This window comes from Siphateles boraxobius, unplaced genomic scaffold (genome assembly GCF_051911475.1).
Source record: "Siphateles boraxobius isolate OS27281-9 unplaced genomic scaffold, OSU_SipBor_1 56, whole genome shotgun sequence".
Lineage (NCBI taxonomy): Eukaryota > Metazoa > Chordata > Actinopteri > Cypriniformes > Leuciscidae > Siphateles > Siphateles boraxobius.
Window position 1 is genome coordinate 941,059 of NW_027509182.1, and position 23,831 is coordinate 964,889.

General features: G+C 38.7%; 1 protein-coding gene across 4 annotated transcripts in view; it reads left to right on the plus strand.

The window, feature by feature from the left end:
* The window catches only part of srek1 (splicing regulatory glutamine/lysine-rich protein 1), a 47,698-nt gene that overhangs the window by 19,443 nt on the left and 4,424 nt on the right, over positions 1 to 23,831 (plus strand). The window contains exons 3-13 of one of the 4 annotated variants that reach the window (XM_077206367.1): positions 2,168 to 2,550; positions 5,402 to 5,532; positions 5,864 to 5,979; positions 6,529 to 6,693; positions 7,357 to 7,535; positions 7,671 to 7,801; positions 7,897 to 8,002; positions 11,421 to 11,531; positions 11,629 to 11,760; positions 23,257 to 23,325; positions 23,412 to 23,526. In XM_077206367.1, the coding sequence (XP_077062482.1) occupies positions 5,502 to 5,532; positions 5,864 to 5,979; positions 6,529 to 6,693; positions 7,357 to 7,535; positions 7,671 to 7,801; positions 7,897 to 8,002; positions 11,421 to 11,531; positions 11,629 to 11,760; positions 23,257 to 23,325; positions 23,412 to 23,526 (1,155 nt within the window). In that variant the 5' untranslated portion in view covers positions 2,168 to 2,550; positions 5,402 to 5,501. Of the gene's footprint in view, positions 1 to 2,167; positions 2,551 to 4,104; positions 5,533 to 5,863; positions 5,980 to 6,528; positions 6,694 to 7,356; positions 7,536 to 7,670; positions 7,802 to 7,896; positions 8,003 to 11,420; positions 11,532 to 11,628; positions 11,761 to 23,256; positions 23,326 to 23,411; positions 23,527 to 23,831 lie in introns of those variants that run through there. The other 3 variants (XM_077206368.1, XM_077206365.1, XM_077206366.1) reach the window with 3 other exon arrangements.

Sequence of the window (23,831 nt, forward strand, 5' to 3'; positions counted from 1 at the left end):
GGACTTGACAGGATAGGACAGGACAGGACAAGGGATACAGCTTCTGAGATGTTGCATATACAGCGATCTAGCGTGCATGAAGGTCAAACAATAATCCGACAAAAGAGACAAGAAAGAGAGAGCTAGAAGTAGCGTGGAGATAAGGGGAAGATAGAGAACAGGTGTTAAGGTGAGATGATCATGAGACAGCTGATGGTAATGAGGGGAAGAGATGATGGGTGAGTGCGTGAGAAAGGAGAGAGAGGAGATGTAGTATTACCAGCAGAGGGAGACAAAGGAAAGAAAACAGAAGGAAAGAATCAGGATCATGACATTATCAACTTTACATGGGCTGTGTCTCAATAAGTTTAATAAGTTTAATTATATCAAGTGTTGTGAGAAAAGGCTATAAATCTCCACCTCCAACATCCTCACACGCAATATAGTCAACAAGCCGAGACACCTTCTTTATGTGTACAGATGTGACGTAATGACGCAAAGACATGCTCGAATCTCCCGCGGAAATCCACCAGTACCACGGGAATTAAAAATATTATTACAAGTTTACCGTTTTGAATCAAGCTAAGGCAAGCAGATAGTTTTGAAGACTGGCTGGTTATGTACTTGCTCAAAAATTTATTTGGGATAATTTTTAACCCAAAAAAGTTACGGACTGCAGCTTTAAGACACACCATGATTGAAAGAACAAACTGTTTAAAATATGTGTATTTATTTGGCAGATAAAACATTGCATTTTAAATTAACATATTTAATTATTTATATAAGTAACACTCTTAATTTTTTGTGTGTGACCAATAACTCATTGCATTCTAGCACAACTTTTTGACAATGATTTTTTGATTGTCATGATTTTGTTTGTTATATCTATATATATATATAAAGATCAACTTTCCAGGTTCTGTTAAGAGTGAATTGTTACACCCCATCCTTTTAGTGGCCCTTGGTTTAGCATGCATTCAGAAATATAATGGTAGGTAACTGTGTAATTCTGTGATTCTAATATTATTAATTGTCCAGACTTGCTTGCCTGGTGAATATAGCTTTACATTTTTAATTTGAGTTGCTTGCTATATGTGAATTTGTGAGAGGTTTTGTTTGCTAAAACTGATGCTTTAGCTCAAAGTTTCTTAAATCCAATACTAGTGACCCACCTACCAGAATGTTTTAGATGTCTCTCTAATTAAAACATGATTGAAATGATCAGATTCAGCATCTAAGTGTGTTGAAGACATTTAAAGCATTTTGGGTTGTGGGTTCCCAGTGATTTACCTCATAGGAACTATGGCACGTTTAGTTAATAGGGTTCAGATTAGTGTCCTTTGCATTTTTGATCACTATAATGGCACAAATCCTTTATTCTGTTGAGTGAGATATATTGGATGCTATCTAACATAAAAATTGGCACAAATTGTAGCTAGTATCCAGCACATCAAATGTCTGTACACAGGTTTTTAGTCAAAACGATGCCCTCATTAGTTAAGCTCAGTCTTGTTACTAATGTTAATTTAATAAAAACAATAAAACACATTTCATTTATGGGAAGTATGTTATATGTGTATTTATATTTTTATTAATAATATTATATATTTATTTTAATTTATATTATAACTACAAATCAAAGCTAGCTGGCCACAATTGAGTGATTTTGTAATTTAATATAAAATTGTAGTCGTACTTTTTCTGGCTTATTCAGTTTTTTTTTTTAATGATTGTATACATTTTATTTGCTTAATTTGTTTGGCTAATGTTCATAAATATAGAAAATAAACATTTAGTTTACCCTCCTGAAGTAGACCGTTTTCTGAAGGTTAAGTGCCTAGTTTCACTGACCAAGAAACATTCAATTCACTTCATTTCAAGTGGTTTCAAGCTCCATTTTGTTCCCTTTTCATGCAAAGTGTAGACTATGAAACAAGCATTCGGAAGCAGAGTAGGCTACAGGGTATGAGGTGAAAGGGTGAGGTCTTCTCAAGTCTAATGTGCAATCACTGGCTAACCACTTGTTTCTTTCACTGTAAACATCCGTATTCATGAAAAACATGGTATCTAAGAGAGCTTCCCTCTTGCCTGAAATGTTTGTCCTCGTGACTTGGTTCTGGATGGCTTACTACGTTGATTAATTTGGTTTCTGTATGTTTTTTCTGTGTTGATTATGTGTGCATATCAGATGACTAGAGTGACCCAGGCTACACTACTACACTAGCCTGACTCAAGGCTTTGTTTTCCAAGACACTATACCCACCGGGGCCCACGCTGCCTTCAAGGGGGGAATGTGACCAGGAGCATAGCCGCTGAACCTTCCGCGATGGACACCTTGTCTCTTTTTTATTTTTTTATTTTTTTTTTTCCTTTTTTTTTTTTTCTCTCATGTTGTCTCTTTTTGCCTCTTAGAAGAGTTGCATATTCATTGTGTTGTTTTTCTTTTCTTTTTTTCCTTTTTTTCCCCGTCCCCTTGTCCCTCGTCCCCAATCCCACAGTTGCACCCCTTTGCCTGTCTTTGAAAGCTGTCCAGGTTGACTTGACGCCCAGTATTGGAGGGAGGTTTGAACGGTACAAGGGCAGCTGTTACTGATTTCTAATGCATTAAGATCTCCTCCTCTCTCTCTTTCTCTCGCTCCTCTCCACTGATCTGCTCAGGGTTCTTCTTTGGAAAATAATCTTCACAAAAGTATTCAGACATCAATTTTCTGTTTTTACTGAATTATAAGTACTGAAATACAAATTTTCAGTATTAAACAGCAATATAAGACAGCATTAAATTCCGTCAAATTTTCAATGTTTTATTGAAATCAGGACTTGGTAATTTGACCTTGTGTTTGGCATTGCTGTCCTGCCAAAATAAAAGCAAGTTTTCAATGCATATTTTCAAGGGCTGCATGATATATAGAAATAAAATTGATATCACGATATGGCTTAGTGTGAATATCAAATAAAAAAGGTTTGCGATTTAATTAAATCAAATAATGTGCTATAGGTTTCAGAGTAAAGCTCGACACTGTGTATTTTTACACAATGGTTCATCGATTTTACATCGAAGCCTAAGACTTAAAAATTTGTATTGTAATTTTACAGATGTACTTTAATTTTTCTGAAACTTCAAAACGTTTTATTTTTTATGAAATACTTGATTTTTTTATTTGACAGTATAATAGCATTATTGCAATATATTTATTATTTTGTTTAATATTTTTAATCATCACTAAATTCAATAACATGTTTTATATTATAGTCAAATTTAATGGATCAATACAAGCAGGAATATGGCCTGTGAAAACTATAAAAAAATGTTACTTATGTAAACTTTAAGAACATCCTTGAATTTTAAGATAGATTTTTTTAGATTATAAACTTTATGGTTACTGAAAGAGGTTTGAGTTGATTCTGGTGAAAAGTGTACTCAAGGTACCCATTACACTCAAGCAAGGTTCACATTAATAAAACGTAATTTTGAGCTTTTTAAAACTTTTTTCATTTTCTAATCTACTGTAATACACTCCTCTAAAAAAAACAACAACAACACAATCATTGTTGAATAATTATTTTTAAATTGAGCTATTCAAGTCATCAATTTCTGTATTTTTCATAATCAAAATTTCATAGTACATTTAAAATTTTTTTTTTCCAATATCATGGAGCCCTAGTATTTTCTAGTATAAGAGTTTGTAATTCAGTAAAGTGACAGAACTGCTGCTAGAGAGTGTTTAGAACTCCTTCTTCAGTTCACTGTAATGACAAGGAATAGAACAATTTTTATTAAAAAGCTCATATCATTGTACATGTTTAAAGGGTTAGTTCAACCAAAAATGAAAATTCTGTCATTAATTACTCACCCTCATATCGTTCCAAAACCGTAAGACCTTTCTTTCATCTTCGGAACACAAATTAAGATATTTTGATGAAATCAGAGATCTTTCTGATCCCCTATAGACAGAAATGCAATTACCACTTTCAAGGTCCAGAAAGGTAGTGAAGACATCCTTAAAGGGACATTGTGTAGGAATTTCTCCCATCTAGCGGTGAAATTGTATTTTGCATTCAAACGAATTGTGCTCTCCAGCGCCTCGCTTTTTCAAATGCATGTTGCATCTACGGTAGCTGTTATGTACCAACAAGCTATGACAGGATGTCCTCTAATAGCACTTCGTCGAGTTTTACTTCGGGTGAACAGGTTTGTCATTTCAAACAAACTGCAACTTGACACAACGAACAAACGAATGTTACAGTATGAATAACTTGCTGGGGCAGTGACAAGCGCCTCTCACTGCTCTGCTCCTCCGTCTCTTTTGCTTTCAGTTACGTGACGCTGGCTCTGAACGAAAACGCGTTGTGGAAACGCGTTGGCCCAGTATTTTTTGACCCTCTCTGCTATTATAGTTTTTCAAGATGACGGAACGACATGGAAGCCTCCGTGGACCTACCCGTCACATGTATATAAAGATAATATATTCTTTGTTTATGAAGAAAAGTCAGATAATTGGCGGAGGTATTTGTACACCATTGAGGACATATTTATGAATACAAATTTAGATAATAAAATACCTAAAAAACTACACATTGTCCCTTTAAAATAGTGCATGAGACTACAGTGGTTTAACCTAAATTTATGAAGCAACGAGAATACTTTTTGTTTGCAAAAAAGAAAAGAAGCAAAACTAACAACTTTATACAACAATTTCTTCTCGTCTGTGTCTTCTTCAACAAAGGGCTTCTGGGGCATACGTCGTGGTGCTCACATGAAAAGCGTCAGAGACTGACACAGAAGAGAAGAAATTGTTGAATTAAGTTGTTAGTTTTGCTTGTCTTTTTTTTGCGCACAAAAAGTATTTTCGTCACTTAATTAAATTAAGGTTGAATCACTGTAGTCTCATGCACTATTTTAAGGATGTCTTTTCTACCTTTCTGTGCCTTCAAAGTTGTAATTGCATTTCTGTCTATAGGGGGTCAGAAAGCTCTCGGACTTCATCAAAAATATCTTAACTTGTTTTCCGAAGATGAATGAAGGTCTTTCGGGTTTGGAACGACATGAGGCTGAGTAATTAATGACAGAATTTTCATTTTCGGGTGAACTAACCCTTTACCTTTAGCATGGTTTTGGGGAACATTGTCTTTAGAGTAATTCTGAAGTAGCTGAACGTCATATTTGAGGTTTTAATTTAGTTCTTCACTCATTTAAAAGCCCAGATATACAAATAGTCAGCTTATCCATGAGTACTATAATCACTGTGAGCACAGAGCATGCGTATATTTTACCAACACTGGCTGAAACGTATTTGGGAAAATTACATGTTGTTAACTTTATTGTGAAGGCAACACTTTTCAGGGGTGACAGTTTGAGGGGGGATTTCTCTAAGACACTTAAAATGTTCTTCTTTTCTGTATCTGATGTTCTATGTGCTATTAGTGTGATGCAGCCAACATGAACGGTTGTCTTGTGTTGCACACCCTTTCCAACACTGCGACACGATCGCCCCAGGGAGAAAAGCGCCCATGCTTGATATCGTATGGTTCATGACCAATATGTTTCCAGTACAGGTGACCCATACCATAAAGTGTTAACTCATTCTCTACATGTTCTGTTCTGATCTTTTTTTAAAAGAGAGAAAAGGACAAATCACAATGTTCTTTTCTCTGTTTTGTGTGCAACAGTCATCCTGTTTACAGTATGTCTTGTGTTGATAGTAAAAGGAGAGTAGCTATGCTAGTTCAGTTTGTTTGATTATTCATGGTCGGGGTTGGAGATGCTCAGGGTGGGTGTTAGAGCACTAGGCTTGTTGGAGGACTCTCCTCCGAATCTTGGGTCGTAGAAGAAGCAGCTGGAGACTTCTCCATTGGCCACCCTAATGCCAGTGTTCTTGTTCTTCAGGAAAAATCCCTGAAGAGGCAAAGGCACTCTCACTTTTGGCCCCTGCAGCACCCGTAGCCAGCCTGATGAGTGGAGGAGGACTTCTGCCCATTCCCAGCCCCACTACGCTACAGAACGTAAAAACACACTCACAAACTAAGGCTGGAATACACTACACAACTTTTCCACAGATTTTTAATGTCTGATTTGCATTTTTGGAGGAGTTGACACTAGTTTGCTGAGACACTAGTTTGGAGGACTTGACACTAAAAAAAGACTCTTCTTTTTTTCCCCTCCGACTGTGATTCCATCCAGTCAGAGGATTTTAAACATGTTTGTTATTTTGAGCTGATTTTAGAAGGCATATAGTTTTGATTTGTCATGCATCTCTTACAAACGAGACGCGTGTTTCTGCATGAGTTTGTTGTTTTTGGAACGACTTGAAAGTCGTTTAGTGTATTAAGCTCAGTTTTTCTCTGTAACCATTTACAAAGTCAACAAGTGTATGATGCCTAGTGTTTTAAAATCCGTTCAGATTTTAATAACCGTGTAGTGTATTCTGGCCTTTACTGAATGATGAAAAAATGTCACCTACATTCTCATCTACTGCATGCCACAAATGTACTATTTTTAATCCACAAACTGTCAATTGTCAAAACACTAACGTGTGTCGTATTTGGGGGCAGCGAGGTCTTCCTTTAGCTAATCTGGGGGTCCTGAAGTCTAGTTTGGACACGTCTGTGGCGGCTCTGAGTGCAATCGCTTCGCAACCTCCGCTCATGGGTAATGTTGATCCCTCTAAAATTGACGAGATCAGGAGGACGGTGTATGTCGGCAATTTGAATTCACAGGTATGTGATAATGAATTAGAATTTATGGCAGAGGCAAATAGCCCAAGTGCAAATAGCAAAAAAGAAAGTCGTGTAAGTGTTAGATGCTATTTATACTTGCATAATGTCTAAGCCACAACAGATAGAGGCTTTCTACACTGGATGTAATAAAGCAATTTTTGCATATCTATTTGTTCCCTGTGTCAGAAATGGCAAAGGTGCTTGGAGTACGTCAGAAGTAGAATAGGACATCAGTTTAATGTTCGGGATTCGCGCTGCATCCAGTGTTGACAAAATCAATTTTTATAATGGATGCTACATTATTGGGTCCTTACTTGTTTCTATCCCTAATGCCAATCTTAACCCTAATCATATTCAACCTGCTGGTCAGTAAAGGTGTGTTTCAAGATCCAGGAAAGGAGCCATGGTTACATGATAACAATATGAGCTGCATGCGTCTAAATTGGTGTGCCAGCCAATCCGATCAACGCGAGAACACCACATCCAATTGCAATTTTCTACATTATTAGATACTCGTTAGGCTCTTTATTTCCACCTGCTGAATATTTGCTTATATTGTATTCACTAATATGCCAATGTAACTAAACTGGATATCGAAACTTACGCAATTTTCTCTTTTGTGTTTCAAGCTCATGTTGTGCTTGTTTTATCCTTCTCCTGTAGAGCACCACAGCAGAGCAGCTCCTCGAGTTCTTCAAGCAGGTGGGAGATGTGAAGTTTGTTAGAATGGCAGGAGATGAAACACAACCGACACGTTTTGCTTTTGTGGAGTTTTCTGATCAGGATTCAGTGTCACGAGCACTTACATTCAATGGAGTCATGTTTGGGGATAGGCCACTCAAGTGAGTGTTATCCAGCGAGAAAGACAACCCGCCAGCGTTGTTTAATTCAGTTAATTCAGTGCATCCCATTTCATCCATGTGATATGCATTTAAATATTAATTAATCAACATAACGTATTTACAATACTTTTCCAGAATTAACCACTCCAATAATGCCATAGTGAAGCCTCCAGAGCTCACGCCTCAAGCTGCGGCCAAAGAGCTGGAGGACGTCATGAAGAGAGTTCGAGAGGCTCAGTCAACCATTGCTGCTGCCATTGAGCCAGGTCTGCCCTCTCAAACCTAGGCTCTCACACACAGTAATACTCTCTCAAAATGTTTTTCTTTTTAATTGATGAGAGTTTTGATTGGTTTCTTTCAGACGACAAAAATCGCTCATCCAGTAGATCCAGACATTCCAGAAGGTCAAGAACTTGCTCTCGCTCCCCATCACACTCACGGAAAAAGCGATCCAGGTCGAGGCACAGGTAGATTACACACGAATAAAAGTACTTACCTTGTGAACTAATAAGGGCTTAGTAGCTTGCTAAGCTACAAGCTACTCACAATATAAAGTACGATCAATCAATCCTATTGAAAAAGTAATAAGCGACACTAACATGTTACTAACAATGTAACTTTTTTTAATGGGGAATATATATCTATATATTGTTATGTAAGGGTAATATTGTTTGTAATTGTACATATATTAGATAACATGAATTATTTTAAAAATAACAGTTACATGTATTTAAAATAATTTAAAAGCAGTAATTATCTGTATGTCATCAAATATTTCTAAAAAATGAAATAACATTCTGTTCAAACACTGTGGGTTACACTGTTGAGAGAATTGACCCTTCGCTAAGCCACGCCCGAAAACCGCAACTGGCCAATCGTGTCTTAGCAACCGTAACTAGGCGCGGGAGGTCTGGCAAGCTTTCGATCGAGTGAAACATGCCGAAGCGTTGTGCGTATGGATTGTGCAAATCTGATACCCGGTATCCTAAAAGTTTGGACGCGGGAGTGGAATTTTTTTCCTTCCCGAAAATCTAAAAGCCAAGAGGAGAAATGATGTGCGTGGATCAGCAGTGTGGGAGACCCCATTCACAACTACATGTCTACAGGATTAACAAAAACGCATATTGCTTGGAAGTTGGAAATAATGACTGTTCTTTGTTCATAATGCATATATTTTAACGTAAAATAAGACGATTAAAGACAAGACGGAGGCTCACTGACATACTTTAAAATATATTTCAGCATTTTGTTAATCGACGGCCTACTAACGTTACCCCTGACTGAGTAACTTTAACGCAATCTGATCGCGGCTCACCCGGTGTTAGTGTTATTCCACAAAATGTATCGATAAACTGTTTGATATATAATTATTAGATTATTTTCACATTTCACTTACCCTGCTGTGCACGAAAATAGCTGTGTGTTTCCCATTTGAATGGTCTGCGTATGAGGCGGCGGCTACTTGCGCTGGGACTATAGGCTTTAGCTTCAATTTGAATGAAATTATTCGCTAATCGGTTGCATATTATGTCGTGGATATATCCCTCGAATGCATACTGCAGTCCCCTTTGTCTTGCTCTCTCAGATATTTCACATGTTCGCCAAAAATTACTAATTATCTCATTGGGAATGTCTGACACCGGTGCATACACACTGTAATAGACGTGCCAGACACGAAAGCTTGACAGGCGTAGCAACAGTAACTAGGGAGGGCGGGGCTTAGCGAAGGGTCAATTAGTAAATCATCAAATGAGTCTTTCCGATGGGTTATTTTAAAATTATAAGGCTGAGTTTACACTGGCACAAAAAAATCTGATTTTTTCCCCTCACATCTGACACAGATCGGAATTTGTCACTTCTAAATGAGGTTTTAAATCTGATACATATCAACATGTTCCAATGCTACATATTTCTATATCCTAGCCATTTGTTAACAAACATGTAATCATTACTTCGATGAGATCATTGTTTCTGCCTTAAATTAATGCATTATTATCTAACTGATTTGTATGTACATTTCTGAAATGCATAACTTGGACATAGTCACCTCTGATAAAAGATCACTCTAAATTGTAATGTAGACACATGCATTTTGTTGCTTTGAAACTGATTCCCCTTGTAATTCCAAGCCACCACAAGGCGAGGGCAACACGTTTGGCCAAAAGATAGGTTTTTAATGTCGTATTATGAAGCAGATGTGGCTGTATGCACTCGCACTAAAACTTGCGCACATAGAAACATTCAGGAGCATAGAAACTGGTTATTTTTTATAATTACTGTTGTTTTCCGGTCTATATCATTTCAGTTAGATTTTGTGCTGGAAACATCCATGACATCTTTTAACTTATCCATGGTAACAAATAATCATGGCCACCCGACATGTAATTTTAGTTTCACGATCACCAACAAAATAATTTTGGGCGGGGATTAATGTAAACACAGATATCGGATACCAGTTAATCAATGTATGCAAAACTGTTAATCATAATTTGAATGTTATTCTTGATTACAGGAACCCTAGCAGGTCCTTAAAAAGCCTTAAGATATGTTATTCAGTTTAAATTAAAATGAACTGTCATAAATGTCTTAAATATCTTACAAAGAATACCAAATGTCTTTAGAGTTTTAAAGGTGCTCTAAGCGATGTGACGTGTTTTTTAGGCCAAAACACGTTTTTTGTCACATACAGCAAACATCTCCTCACTATCCGCTAGCTGCTTATCCCCTGAACACACTGTAAAAAAAAGCGGTCTCTGCAGACACACCAGGCTCCAAAAACGGCAACAAAAACAAATGGGCTAACCCGCACCATGAAACATAACAAACTGTTCCAGCCAATAACAGACAAGGAGGATTTGGGGGTGGGGTTTGGGGGGTTAGTGCGCGGATGAGGAGGAGGGAAGGTCTAGCTAGCCTCCGTTTTCTTTGACAATACTTCGAACGTCAACAAGAAGTGACCTCACCCGACATCGCTTAGAGCACCTTTACATTTTAGAGCCAGAAAAACAGGAATCATGAAGAGGCCTGATTTGAGTATTTAATTTCTAAATGCATCATTACAGTTTGTAAATATCTCTTAACAACACAATGCAATCACTAGTAAGAATTTGTTAATAAAGTATCTGGTAAGAATATATTCTATATTAACAATGCATTAAATCACATTACACATTAATAAACCACAATAAATAAAACAAATTAAGTGATGTCTCATGTCTCAAGTAAAGTGAATTACAATTCATTGGACAGGTGTCCAATCACAACTGACTTCTAGAAAAGGGGAAGTAACAATTACATTTGAGGTTATTAAAACAGTAAGTCCCGCCCCTCGACTGCCAAAAATAAAAGTGTTCGAGCGACCAAAAGCAGCAGGCGAGAGAAGATCAAGCGCGAGAGCGTGTGGAATGATCATGCGCGCGCGCGAGGGCTTGTATTGCGTGTAGAGGAGCTGTCATGAGCGCAGGGTTTGAATGAGCTCGCGATTTCCCATTTCCTCGCGTGTAGATCTGTTATCCTCTCGCGAAAGTCATTTACCGCGCACGCCAGCATCAGTTGTGCACTCGGTTGTTTTTGTCATTTATTTATCGCCATTAATATCGATCTCTGATATACTGGTACGTATTGTATTAAGTGCATGTATATATGTATAGTTTTTTTTTTAAGATTGTATGGTTTTGTTCTGTATCGTCATGCAGTATTAATTGTATTCGTTCAGTTCTTAAAAAAATGCCTTAAATTTGATTTTAAAAACTGCAGATACCCTGCATTAAATAACCTAAGCTTTACTTGTTATAATTGGACATCATTTTCACTTGTTTAATGTCAATAATTTATGTATTGTTGTAGCAATGGGAAAATAACTTATTTTATCTATGGTATTTAAAGGGGACGCCCGTCCCAGAGATCACGGCAGAAGTTGAACGCCTCACGTGGGTCCCAAAAGAGACACTCACGTTCCCGAGAAAGAAAACACAGCCGGAGTAGATCTCAGTCCAGGTTAACCTGCACCACCACACTGGCAACTTTATTCTCAGATTTTGTTTTGTCCCAATAAAAAAGAAAATTTCAAACCGATGTTGTTTTCTAAACACAGGGACAGAAGGAAGGACAAGGATGGTAAAATTAGGAAGGGCGATGGATGGGATGAAAAGAGACTGCGGGACAAAAAGAGAAGGATGCCTTCCAAAGGCTATGTTGGCTCCAGGCGTTCCCGCAGTATAAGCAGGTCAGAAGAAAGTGTTGTTAAACCTGCAAAAAAAATCTGCTATGAAATGAGAGATTTTTTTAATATATATATAAAACATAAAATGCAATTTTCACTGAATTTTAGGCCTAATTGTTTGACAGTTACATATATCCTTGGAAAAACTAACGCCAGCGCATTGCCATTGCAACTTACATGATGACTTGACAGCTGAGATCATATCACTTGCTTTGAATATCATAGAACGTTAGTGGAGAGGGCATATAGTTCATCATAGCATTGTCATATACATAATTCACCCGTTATATTTCTAAATGTACCTGATTTACAGAAAAATATACCAGGATAACCTGGCTTCAGAGCATAGTTAATGATATGCTGATATGCTAAAGCCCACCAGCACGTTGATGTGATTGGTTACAAGGTAGTTTGTGACGTAAGGAACATCAGTCATTTACAAATCGCGTTTTTGAGACTGTCTTTTGTAATTGCAGTTTTAACGTTTTAACTTCCGCAAGATATTTGTTCTCGTGCATCAAGCAGGTTCGGTTGAGCTTCTGTTTATTTCCACTAATCAAAGTTTAAATATGAATAAAAGCCTAAATTAAATCTGTTCATATAAAACTATCAAGTCTCTTCAGAAAATTTAGACTAAACCATTCAATTCATATAGATTAGTTTTACGATCTCTTTATGGACTTTTTGAAGCGTCAAATGGGTAGTGACGTAGCTGTGAATGGAGAGGGCCAAAAGCTCTCAGGCTTAATCAAAAAGATCTTCATTTGTGTTCCGAAGATGAACAAAAGTCTTACAGGTTTGGAATGGAATGGTTGAGTAATTAATGACATAATTTTCATTTTTGTAGATTTTAATAAAGAACTCTCTCTCTCTTTTATTACGGTATATGGTATTATCATGATACTGAATTTTTGGTTTAAAGGATTACTAACTTTTTTTATTAAAGCAAAAAGAACTTGACAATAAAAAATACAATGAAACAATACACAAAAAAATAAATAAACTTAAAATGTTTTTTTTTAAAGTATAAAGAACTATAGCAACACTTTACAATAAGGTCTCATTAGTTAACATTTCGATTTTAATGTTTTATGTACGGTGGCTGAGAGAGGTCAACGTGCTGCAACTGAAGAAAACGCATGCAAATAGAAAAAAAACACCCTCAAATTAAGAAAACATCTTCATCAGTTTATCAACACGCGTGTGCTCCAAATACTCACAAACAACCAAATACAGAAACGCGCCGCAAAAGCTCACAACACAACCAAATACACAAACGTGCTGCAAAGAACAAAGACCACAGCGGAAATGTTTCCGGGGGGAACCAAATAAGTGACGAACAAATGTTGACATTTGAAATCACCAAAACAAATACGTGCCTACACAAAACTATGAAACCAAAGGCTTGACATTTGCTCACCAGCCACTGTTGCTAGTGGTTTTCCAAAGTTACTAGCCACTCAGCATTTTCACTGGCCACAATTTTGATATTGATACCATGGGGAAAAAACGGCATGTAGATATATTTGGCAGCAGGCATATTTGGCTGCTGTCACTTTAAGACTTGACACACGGATCCATTACACTGTTACGCATTTTCTTTCTCAACTGTTTATGTTATTTTAAAACATAACTGACTGTGTTACGCAAAGACCTGCATTTTGACATTTTGTGTGTTTTTGACTGTTCAACTTGCTTTTGGAGAGATGATAGAGCGAGAAAGCGCAGCTGGTATCGTGTATCTTTTCTGTGAAAAATGAGTATTGGAAGCATTTCAGATATTTCGGATATTGAAGCTAATTGTAAAATATAGCTGCGAGCAGCGATTGCGGGCCCAAGCCGGTGGCACCGCAACCCCGGTTCCTTTAGTTACCTAAAGGCACCGGGGTGGCGGTGCCGCCGGCTTTGGCCCTTCATGGCTGTTCGCAGCTATATTTATATATATATATATATATATATATATATATATATATAAATAAAAAGAAGCCGGTGGCACCGCCACCCTGGTGCCTTTAGGGCTATTGTGCACGATGTGCAAAAACGTAACCCTGCTTTGACTTTCGAAAAGAAGCATGCTGTAGAGCCTGCATCAGTTTGGGTGCATCAAGTGCGCATCGAGGGCACATATCAACCACAAAGTATGCGTGAGCAACCTTCTGAAACCTAAAATGAAAAATGAGACCCCTCATCCATGGGTCTCATGGATTTAACGGACACATGCAATAAGTACACAAGACCAAGTATTCATATGAAGTATGCCATTTGGGACAGGGCCTATGATCTTGAACGACAATAGCCACATATATGAGATAATTTAAATATAGAATAATTTTTAATGTCATAGGATGTCATAGCTCAATATGTTTTTCAGCACTTAAATGTGTAAATATAGAAGCCCAGTATTTATCTGGAGGTCTTTGTACAGGTTTATTTATGTTATTATATTTTACGCTTATGTGTCCTATGATATGTAATGGAAGTAAATTTTAATGTTTAACATGGGTGTATTCACAACACATAGCATACGATATCATATTTTAAGATTATTCATCATTATGTTGTCTCTGCCTTTTCTGTTTTAATGATATTCAGAACAGAAAAACTTGGTGGTGCTATAACTTTGACTCACAATAGTCACATCCATGTGATCGGCCTCTTACAGTGAACACACTGATGAAGTTTCATCAAGATCAGTCAATGTATGCAGAAGTTATAACACACTTCCTGTTTCCATTATTCGCCATAAATTCGTTTCCTCGCCACGGCCAAACCGTTCGAGATATCAAAAATCTCCTGGCAATTTTTCATCCTTAATGTCTTGACTTCATGCACACCGAGTTTGGTGACGATCGGGTGAATTCCCCTTGTTTCAAATTCCAGAGCATGAGTTTCCAAACAACCCATAATAGCCGACTTCCTGTTGGGCTGGCGTAAAAAGTAAAAGTACAAAGGATATATGAACCAATCAGATCTATATGTGTACCGAGTTTCATATTATTACATGCAAGCGTGTTTGATTTATGGACCAAGATTTTTTACCACTTCCAGGGGGCGCTGTCGAGCCACCCTGCCACGCCCGGGTACCAGCTTCAGCCCGGCCCTGATGGCCGCGGGTTCTGACCCGTGTGCAAAGTTTCAAGAGTTTTCGAGCACGTTAAGGGCCCCAAAAGTGCCCAAAAGGTAGTAAAATTATAATAATAATAATAAATATAGCTGCGAGCAGCGATTGCGGGCCCAAGCCGGTGGCACCGCCACCCCGGTGCCTTTACCTAAAGGCACCGGGGTGGCGGTGCCCCCAGCTTTGGCCCTTCATCGCTGCTCGCAGTTATATTTATATATATAAAATATAAACAAAAAAAACAAGCCGCCACCCCGGTGCCTTTAGGGTTATTGTGAACGACGTGCAAATACGTAACCCCCGCTTTGACAGTTGAAAAGAAGTGTGCTGTAGAGCTTGCATCAGTGTGGGCTCTGCAAAAGTGCGCATCGAGGGCACATATCAACCACAAAGTATGCGTGAGCAACCTTCTGAAACCTAAAATGAAAAATGAGACAGCCTACGGTCTCATGGATTTAACGGACACATGAAATAAGTACACAAGACCGAAAATTCATATGAAGTGTGCGATTTGGGGACAGGGCCTATGATCGTGAACCACAATAGCCACATATATGAGATCATTTAAATTTACAGTAATTTTTAGGTCAATATGTTTTGCAGCACTTAAATGTGTAAATCCAGAAGCCCAGTATTTATCTGGAGGTATTTGTCCTTTGCCTGTCAACCTGGTTTGTCTCTGCCTTTTCTGTTCTGCCCTATTTGCCATTGTTCACCCTGCCTGTCTTGACCATTCTTAATAAAAAAGCTGCAAATGGATTCCCCTGGCCTGACCCTGCCTCGATACAACACATACGCTGCATCTGCTCGCTATCTGCTGATCGGCTCTGGTAGTTCCGCTTCAGCACTGATGATGTTGTAGGAATAGTGCGCTCTGGTTGGTCTGGATTATTCTAGAATTTTGATTTTATACAGAAATAAGTTATTTATAATTCAGATGATATATATATATATATATATATATATATACAGACACAGAGAATATTACTTGCCTTACCTGATTAGAACAATGAAAAAATAAATTAAAAAATAACTAGGGAATCACTAAACCAAGAGAATTATTCTGATTTGATGATACACTCAAAATATTACACAAGCAATCCTTTAAAATTAATGATATACAGAACAGAACAAGAATTTAAAAAAAACTACAAACAAGAAGTAACCGAAATAATGTGAAGCGAAAGTGAAAGTAAGTGGTGTTGGGCTTACGTAACTCTCTCATTAGAATCAAACTGTTTCAACATTTGCGATGTATTTGGATGCTAAACTATTCTTTATTATAGGCTTTGTACTTCACTCACGTTCCAATATGTGTGTGTGTGTGTGTGTGTGTGTGTGTGTGTGTGTGCGTGTTAGAGAGAAAAAGAGAGGCGCGGGCGCGATCGAACTGTGTGTGTGTGAGAGAGAGGCGCGGGCGCGATCGAACTGTGTGTGTGTGCGCGTGTGTGGGAGAGAGAGAGGCGCGGGCCCGATCGAACTGTGTGTGTGTGCGTGTGTGGGAGAGAGAGAGGCGCGGGCACAATCGAACTGTGTGTGTGTGCTTGTGAGAGAGAGAGAGGTGCGGGCGCGATCGAACTGTGTGTTTGTGTGTGTGTGTGTGTGTGTGCGTGCGTGCGTAAGTGAGTGAGAGAGAGAGAGATGCGCGGGCGCGATCGAACTGTGTGTGTGTGTGTGTGTGTGTGTGTGTGTGTGTGTGTGTGTGTGTGTGTGTGTGTGTGTGAGAGAGAGAGAGAGAGAGAGAGAGAGAGAGAGAGAGAGACGCGGGCGTGATCAAACTGTGTGTGTATGTGTGTGAGAGAGAGAGAGAGGCGCGGGCGCGATCGAACTGTGTGTGTGTGTGTGTGTGTGTGTGTGCGTGTGCGTGTGTGGGAGAGAGAGAGGCGCGGGCCCGATCGAACTGTGTGTGTGTGTGTGTGCGTGTGTGGGAGAGAGAGAGGCGCGGGCACGATCGAACTGTGTGTGCGTGTGTGGGAGAGAGAGAGGCGCGGGCACGATCGAACTGTGTGTGTGTGTGTGTGTGTGCTTGTGAGAGAGAGAGGTGCGGGCGCGATCGAACTGTGTGTGTGTGTGTGTGTGTGTGCGTGCGTGCGTAAGTGAGTGAGAGAGAGAGAGATGCGCGGGCGCGATCGAACTGTGTGTTTGTGTGTGTGAGAGAGAGAGCGAGAGAGAGAGAGAGAGAGAGAGAGAGAGAGAGAGAGACGCCTTTTCAAGGCTTGGGCCCTAATAATCCTAAGGAAAACAATAGGGCTCTGCGCCCTTTCAGGGCTTGGGCCCTAATAATAAATAATCCTAAGGAAAACAATAGGGCCTTCGCCTTTTCAAGGCTTGGGCCCTAATAATCCTAAGGAAAACAATAGGGCCTTCGCCTTTTCAAGGCTTGGGCCCTAATAATAATAATAATAATAATAATAATAATAAATAATCCTAAGGAAAACAATAGGGCTCTGCGCCCTTTCAGGGCTTGGGCCCTAATAATAAATAATCCTTAGGAAAACAATAGGGCCTTCGCCTTTTCAAGGCTTGGGCCCTAATAATCCTAAGGAAAACAATAGGGCCTTCGCCTTTTCAAGGCTTGGGCCCTAATAAATAATCCTAAGGAAAACAATAGGGCCTTCGCCTTTTCAAGGCTTGGGCCCTAATAATAATAATAATAATAATAATAATAAATAATCCTAAGGAAAACAATAGGGCTCTGCGCCCTTTCAGGGCTTGGGCCCTAATAATAAATAATCCTTAGGAAAACAATAGGGCCTTCGCCTTTTCAAGGCTTGGGCCCTAATAATCCTAAGGAAAACAATAGGGCCTTCGCCTTTTCAAGGCTTGGGCCCTAATAATAATAATAATAATAATAATAATAAATAATCCTAAGGAAAACAATAGGGCCTTTGCCTTTTCAAGGCTTGGGCCCTAATAATCCTAAGGAAAACAATAGGGCCTTCGCCTTTTCAAGGCTTGGGCCCTAATAAATAATCCTAAGGAAAACAATAGGGCCTTCGCCTTTTCAAGGCTTGGGCCCTAATAAGATGTCTGTGGCATGCCGTCTGCGGTCCTCCCTGTTGTTATCTCCAGTGTTGGGAACGCTACTTTAAAAAAGTAATTAGTTGTAGTTACTCACTACTTGTTCCAAAAAAGTAACTGAGGCAGTAACTGAATTACTCTATAATAAAAGTAACTTGTTACCAGGGAAAGTAACTATTTGCGTTACTGTTAAAAAAAAGTTGCTATATGTCAAAGAATTTGGATTTTTTTGAGCAGTTTTCACAAGTCAGTTGAAATGAGTAGAACAGAGAGGTGTCATAACATAACTTTCGATATTTACTGCACGTCGACAGACAGCAAGAGGTTTATCCTGCACTTCAAGTATTGTCTTTGTAAGAGTTACACCATATAAAGTGCATTTAACTCTAACAAATTAAATCAAACTCTCTCAACCTGAGACAACTGGTCAAGTAAACAACCCGTACTTCCAAGTGTTTTGTTCACAACAAAAGTAAACTTTTAAACAACAAAAAAGTGTTTAGCTCTGTAGTCTTATTCTTAATTAAATAAATAAAACTCCCACCACTGGTCTGGTAGACATTCTGTAGGCTACTTTAAGTATTTTCTTCAAAAGTAAACAGTAAAATAATATAAAGTGTATTTGCAGTAAATTTAGCAAATTAAATCAATCAAACTCTAACAACGCCATGCGTTGCCATTTAATTCTCTATTAAATAAGAAATCTAGCGCTAAAATGTATTTTTTAAATCAAGCTGAGTGCTCGTTGCCGCTGCTATCACAGTTGCATGGACACAGTGTTCTCTTGCGGCTCGTGCAGTCTTCACTCGGACGCGCGCTTCAATCTATCGCCGTTGTGGAGACTCTATTGATTCCGGTGAAATCACAAAATAAAATGCACGTGTCCTTGCTTGATATAGACTGTAACCACTGATGAACATATTCAGTTTTGATGAGTGCGGATTAGAACCCGTAACCTCTGACACGCTTGGCAAAAGATCTTCCACTAGACCATTTAAGAACTTAAACAAAATTTGCGGATCGAGGGATTTATTTACGGGTTGAACAGAGCGGCTGCACTGTTTGACAAGTTTGTACCTAGCACTTCTGAAAATGCACTTCCGAATGCATCTCTGTCCCCAGCACATTTCAAACCAATTTAACGGCGTTGTAAAGACTGGAAGTAATTAGTTATATTACCCCGTTACTGAAAAAATAACGTCGTTACCTAACGCCGTTCTTTTAAACGGCGTTATTCCAAACACTGGTTATCTCTCACACTTGCTATGCTTTTATAAATGTCTAATTTAGTTTTAAACCGTAACGCTACATTGGTCTATGACCGTTTAACACTATTAACCCTCTGGGGTTTTTGGGGTCCTTGAGATGTTCTGACATGCTCTGACATTTGTGCTTTTTTCAGTTGCTTATAAACATATTAATGGCAAAGGTGTAATTGCACTCTATTTAGCACAAACAGGGCTACCATAATATGTGAGCAACATGTATGTACATGTTTGTATTTTTGAGGGAATATTGTTTATGCATAGTTATTGAAAAAAATTAAGTTTCTGAAATAAGGCCACAAAACACATACTAAATATGTGTCCACAAGACTTTTGACTAATGGATGTCGTTGCCTAGAGTTTTTTCTTCAAAATGATGTGAAAATCATTCTGCCTAATCATTCACATAAAACAATACATTGATTTACATTTTGTAAGACACTTTTTGTTTGGAAAGGCAATATGCGCAAGGGGCTAGTATATGCGGCAACTGCACATCCAATGGTGTGGGCGCCTCTGACGTGCGACCAACTCTACGTTGTCAATCTACCTACTATATATTTCTATCTATTTATCTATCTAGCTGCTAGCTATCTATGCTAACGTTATGCTATCTGGCTGTCTGCCTATCTCTCTCTATACCGCCCACACAAGCACCTGCCAAAAAAAGCGACAGACAGTAGAGATGTGCGGTTGGCGGTTATAGCCACGGACTCCGCGGATAAACCGCAGATCGGGCGGATGACGTGATGAAAAAAAATATTTTAATTAAATTCGGGCAGGTGGCGGGCAGTTTCTAGTCTGGCGGCTGTCATCAGCAGCGCCTTGTATCGCCCAATTAGCGGATGGCGGGCAGGTGCGGTTTTGAAAATTGGTCAAAAACGTTGACAGTATGGATAAATGGCGGACGGATGATGAGTTTTGTGATGCGGTTGCGGATGAAATAATAGCCCATCCGCGCATCTCTAACAGACACGCGGCGGCTACGTTTGCAACAACATTTTCACCGGAGGAAGAGATAAACGCTTAGAAACGTCCATATAGCTAGCATGATGCCATCTATTTCTAGATGACAAAGACAAAGTTTACCAGTATTACGACACTATGACAAAGGTTACCGGTACTTATCTGAACTAACGTCATGATCACTGCCACTAGATATAAAGAAAACGTTGATTTTTCACTCAAAATATGTGTCGTTATTGTGCACTGCTGCTCGTAGACTAGCTCCAGTGCTAATTGCTGCGTTGCTAAATGATAGCAACTCACCAGGACACTTCACCAACTCTCCATTCATTATCCTCGGACCATGCATTTAATTGCCTTTGACGGCCATCAGTTCTTGGCAATTCCTCATTTGCCCTCTCACGTCTGGCAGGTTCGAAATTATACGGCTGCGGGCCATCATACATGTTGGCTTTTGCCACCTCTTCCTCATCCCAGTCTAGGCTGAGGCTTACCTTTCCTCCACTTTTCCCCAACATGACGTCATCACCGAATTGCGTAAAAAAAAAAACGTTAATACCAAAAACGTAAAAAACTGGTCTTTAAGACCATTTTTGAGACATATTAAAAATGATATACATATCTTGAGTGATTTATGTACCCATTAATCGACAGTGGTGGTTAAACTGCAACATGGCCTTTAAGCTTTTGGCTTTCAAGTAATTTTCTAAATATAAATAAAACTGAAATAATTCTATTTTTGCCCAAGGAAAAATGCGCTTGATGTTTACTGTGGTTCTCTTGCCCCATATGAAACTCGAAGCGCTAGAAATCAGGGCTTTCTGTTTGATCACAACCTAAAATTTGATAAACTGAGCAGTACTCATGTAAAATCATGCTTTTTTTTATTTTCGTCAACTCTCTAGTGAAACCCTTTTTTATCCCAGAGTAACTTTTAAATAGTGATTCATGCTTTTGAAACAACTCGTCTATTGTAATTCACTTTATTTTGGTGTCCCTCAGTCTTCCCTCTCTCGTCTACAGCTAGTGCAAAACGCAGCTGCTTTTCTCCTCACTGGGACCCACAAGTATGAGTCGGTAACCCCTATTTTATCCGCATTGCACTTGATACCTGTCAAATGTAGAATTGATTTTAACATTTTATTATTTGTTTATAGAGCCCTCAACAATTTGGCCCCTCAGTACCTGACTGATCTGCTCTGTCTGTACACTCTTTCTCTTTCTATCTAGTGATCATTGTGCCTGTGTAGATGTAGACTTAACAAACTTAAAGGTGCAATGTGTAAAAAATTTGAGTATCTATTAACAGAAATGCAATATGACATCCATAACTATGTTTTCAGTGGTGTATAAAGAACTTACTTAATAAACCGTAATGTTTTTATTACCTTAGAATGAGACATTTATATCTACATAACCATGGGAATCCCCTTCTATGAAGGTCGACATATTGTGATGTCATGTTTCTACCGTAGCCGACAGCGAACAAACAGCCCTACAGACCGTGTTTCGTCACAACCTTGAAAGAGAAGCAGCAGAAAGCTAGAAGCTAGCCATAAACCCCGTGAGTAGTGACTTTTCCCTTGTCAGTGGTGTAAAATATGTAGTTGGATTGTTTCATGTAACTTAGTTCTTCTCCCTCGCTGTGTTATGGCTTTGCTATGTGGGGATAAATGTGCTGCACGTTCGTGAGACAGCTGATTAGTACTCTTGTCATTGAATCACCAACCCGTCGATCTTGGAAGCATTTTAAGTCGATCGCGAAGAGTTTTCAAAATCAGAGAAAAAAAGCCTATTGTGTGTAGTAAGTGGTGTCTAGGGGATGCGGAGGCGCGCGCGCTGTACAATCATGCCATTTTTGCCGCGCGCACCTTTGGGCTCATGCGGACGTGTCGAGTTTAAACAAGGCTTTACGCTTTAACCAGCTCAGCCACAGTAACAGCTCATATAGAGCCAGCTAAACTTTTACTTTCCTGTTAGAAACAATATATAGTTGCATAGTTTCATGTGGTTCTTCTCCCTCGCTGTATTATGGGTTTGCTATGTGGGGGGAAATGTGCTGGTTAGGTTTGTGAGACAATCAGCTGATTACTATTATTATATTATATATTAAGACCCTTGATCCTCACCTGACTATGGCTTTGTAAACTTTATCCATGATGTGGTTTATAATGGACTGTGGTACAGAAACAGTGACAATGTTACACACTCTTGGCTTACTCTGGCTATTCTCTGCTGTCTCAGACGACGATATGTTTGTCCAGTTTCAGGCACCGTAGCTTCTTCGAAAGGGAGGGGTGAGCAGTGGGCTGAGCCCTTAGTGCTACTCGCAGCCGAACCGCTAGATGTCGCTAAAAATCACACACTGCACCTTTAACAAACAGACTTATTTATTCCCTTTGGCTTTCAATACTCAATACTACAAAATTTAGGCACGATTATTGTTTCTCTTTTGATTATCTATCTATTGTTGTGTGCTCCTTTATTGGTAGTTTTATTTTTCTTGGTTTTATTCTGTTCTGTACATCACTTTGGTCAGCCTTGGGTGTTTTTAAATGTGCTTTATAAATAAATATTGTATTGTATTGTATTGTATTTCAATATTGATATCGAACAATCAATATTTTTAAAAACACTATATTGCACTTAGTTTATTATTTTAGATGACTTTTTAAAAGACTACAATTGAAAAATGTATGTATTTATATATATAATTCAACCCGCCAAAGTGGCTAGTAGGAGTGATTGCGTTACACGCCATTGCTGAAATCACCCCAATTTGGCGGATGTAAATGTCAAGCCCCTGATCACACCCCTGTTTTGATAGCTCTGCCCACAAATTCACAAACATGCAATGCAACACAGGCACCTTCCCTCTAATGAGTGTATACTTAATGCTGATTGGCTACAAGTGTGTTTTAGTGCTCGGTCCGATCCACTTTCAACAGCATTTCTTAGAAATCGCTTACTGAAACTTTAATACAATTTTGTATCAATTTATACATTTTTAGGAAATTTTTTTAGATATTTTCACTGGACAATAAGACAAAGTTTTTAACAATATTTGCTCCAATATTTGTTTTGTGTGTGTTTAGATTTACTTAAGTTTTTTCCTTCTTTATCTCACAGAGGACATAAGAGAAGAAGTAGATCCAGGTCACCCAAGCGGAGAGCCAGGTCACCATCACCATCAAAAAGGTTTACTGCGTGTGACAATTTGGGTCTGAGACTATTGTATTGGCATGTTCATTATGAAAATCTTAATTTCTCCTGTCCATTTTCAGAGGCACGAAAGATAAAAAGAGAGATAAAGGATGGGACAATAGCAGGGAAAGGATGGAGAGTTCAACGTCCAGGAGGAAAAGCAGGGATTCTGAGCATAAATCTAGACCCTCAATGGTGTGTCTGATTTTTATTTTAAACACTTCGCGCATTTACATGCACACTGACCTTCCTTCGTGTAATGCGAACAGAATAAATTTGTATTTGTGGATTGATGCAGAAATTTTGGTCTGAGGTTAAGTAACACCCTTAGTATTAATGTTAAATTAACACCAACACATTTTACACAGCTGTTCCTAGAAAGTCTTTGTGACTTATATTGTTAATAGCACCATGGAAGGACAGTCTCTATATTCATATTGTGAAACTACATCATTACCAGGTACAACTAATCTCTGGAGGCATTTGAACTAACGGTTAAA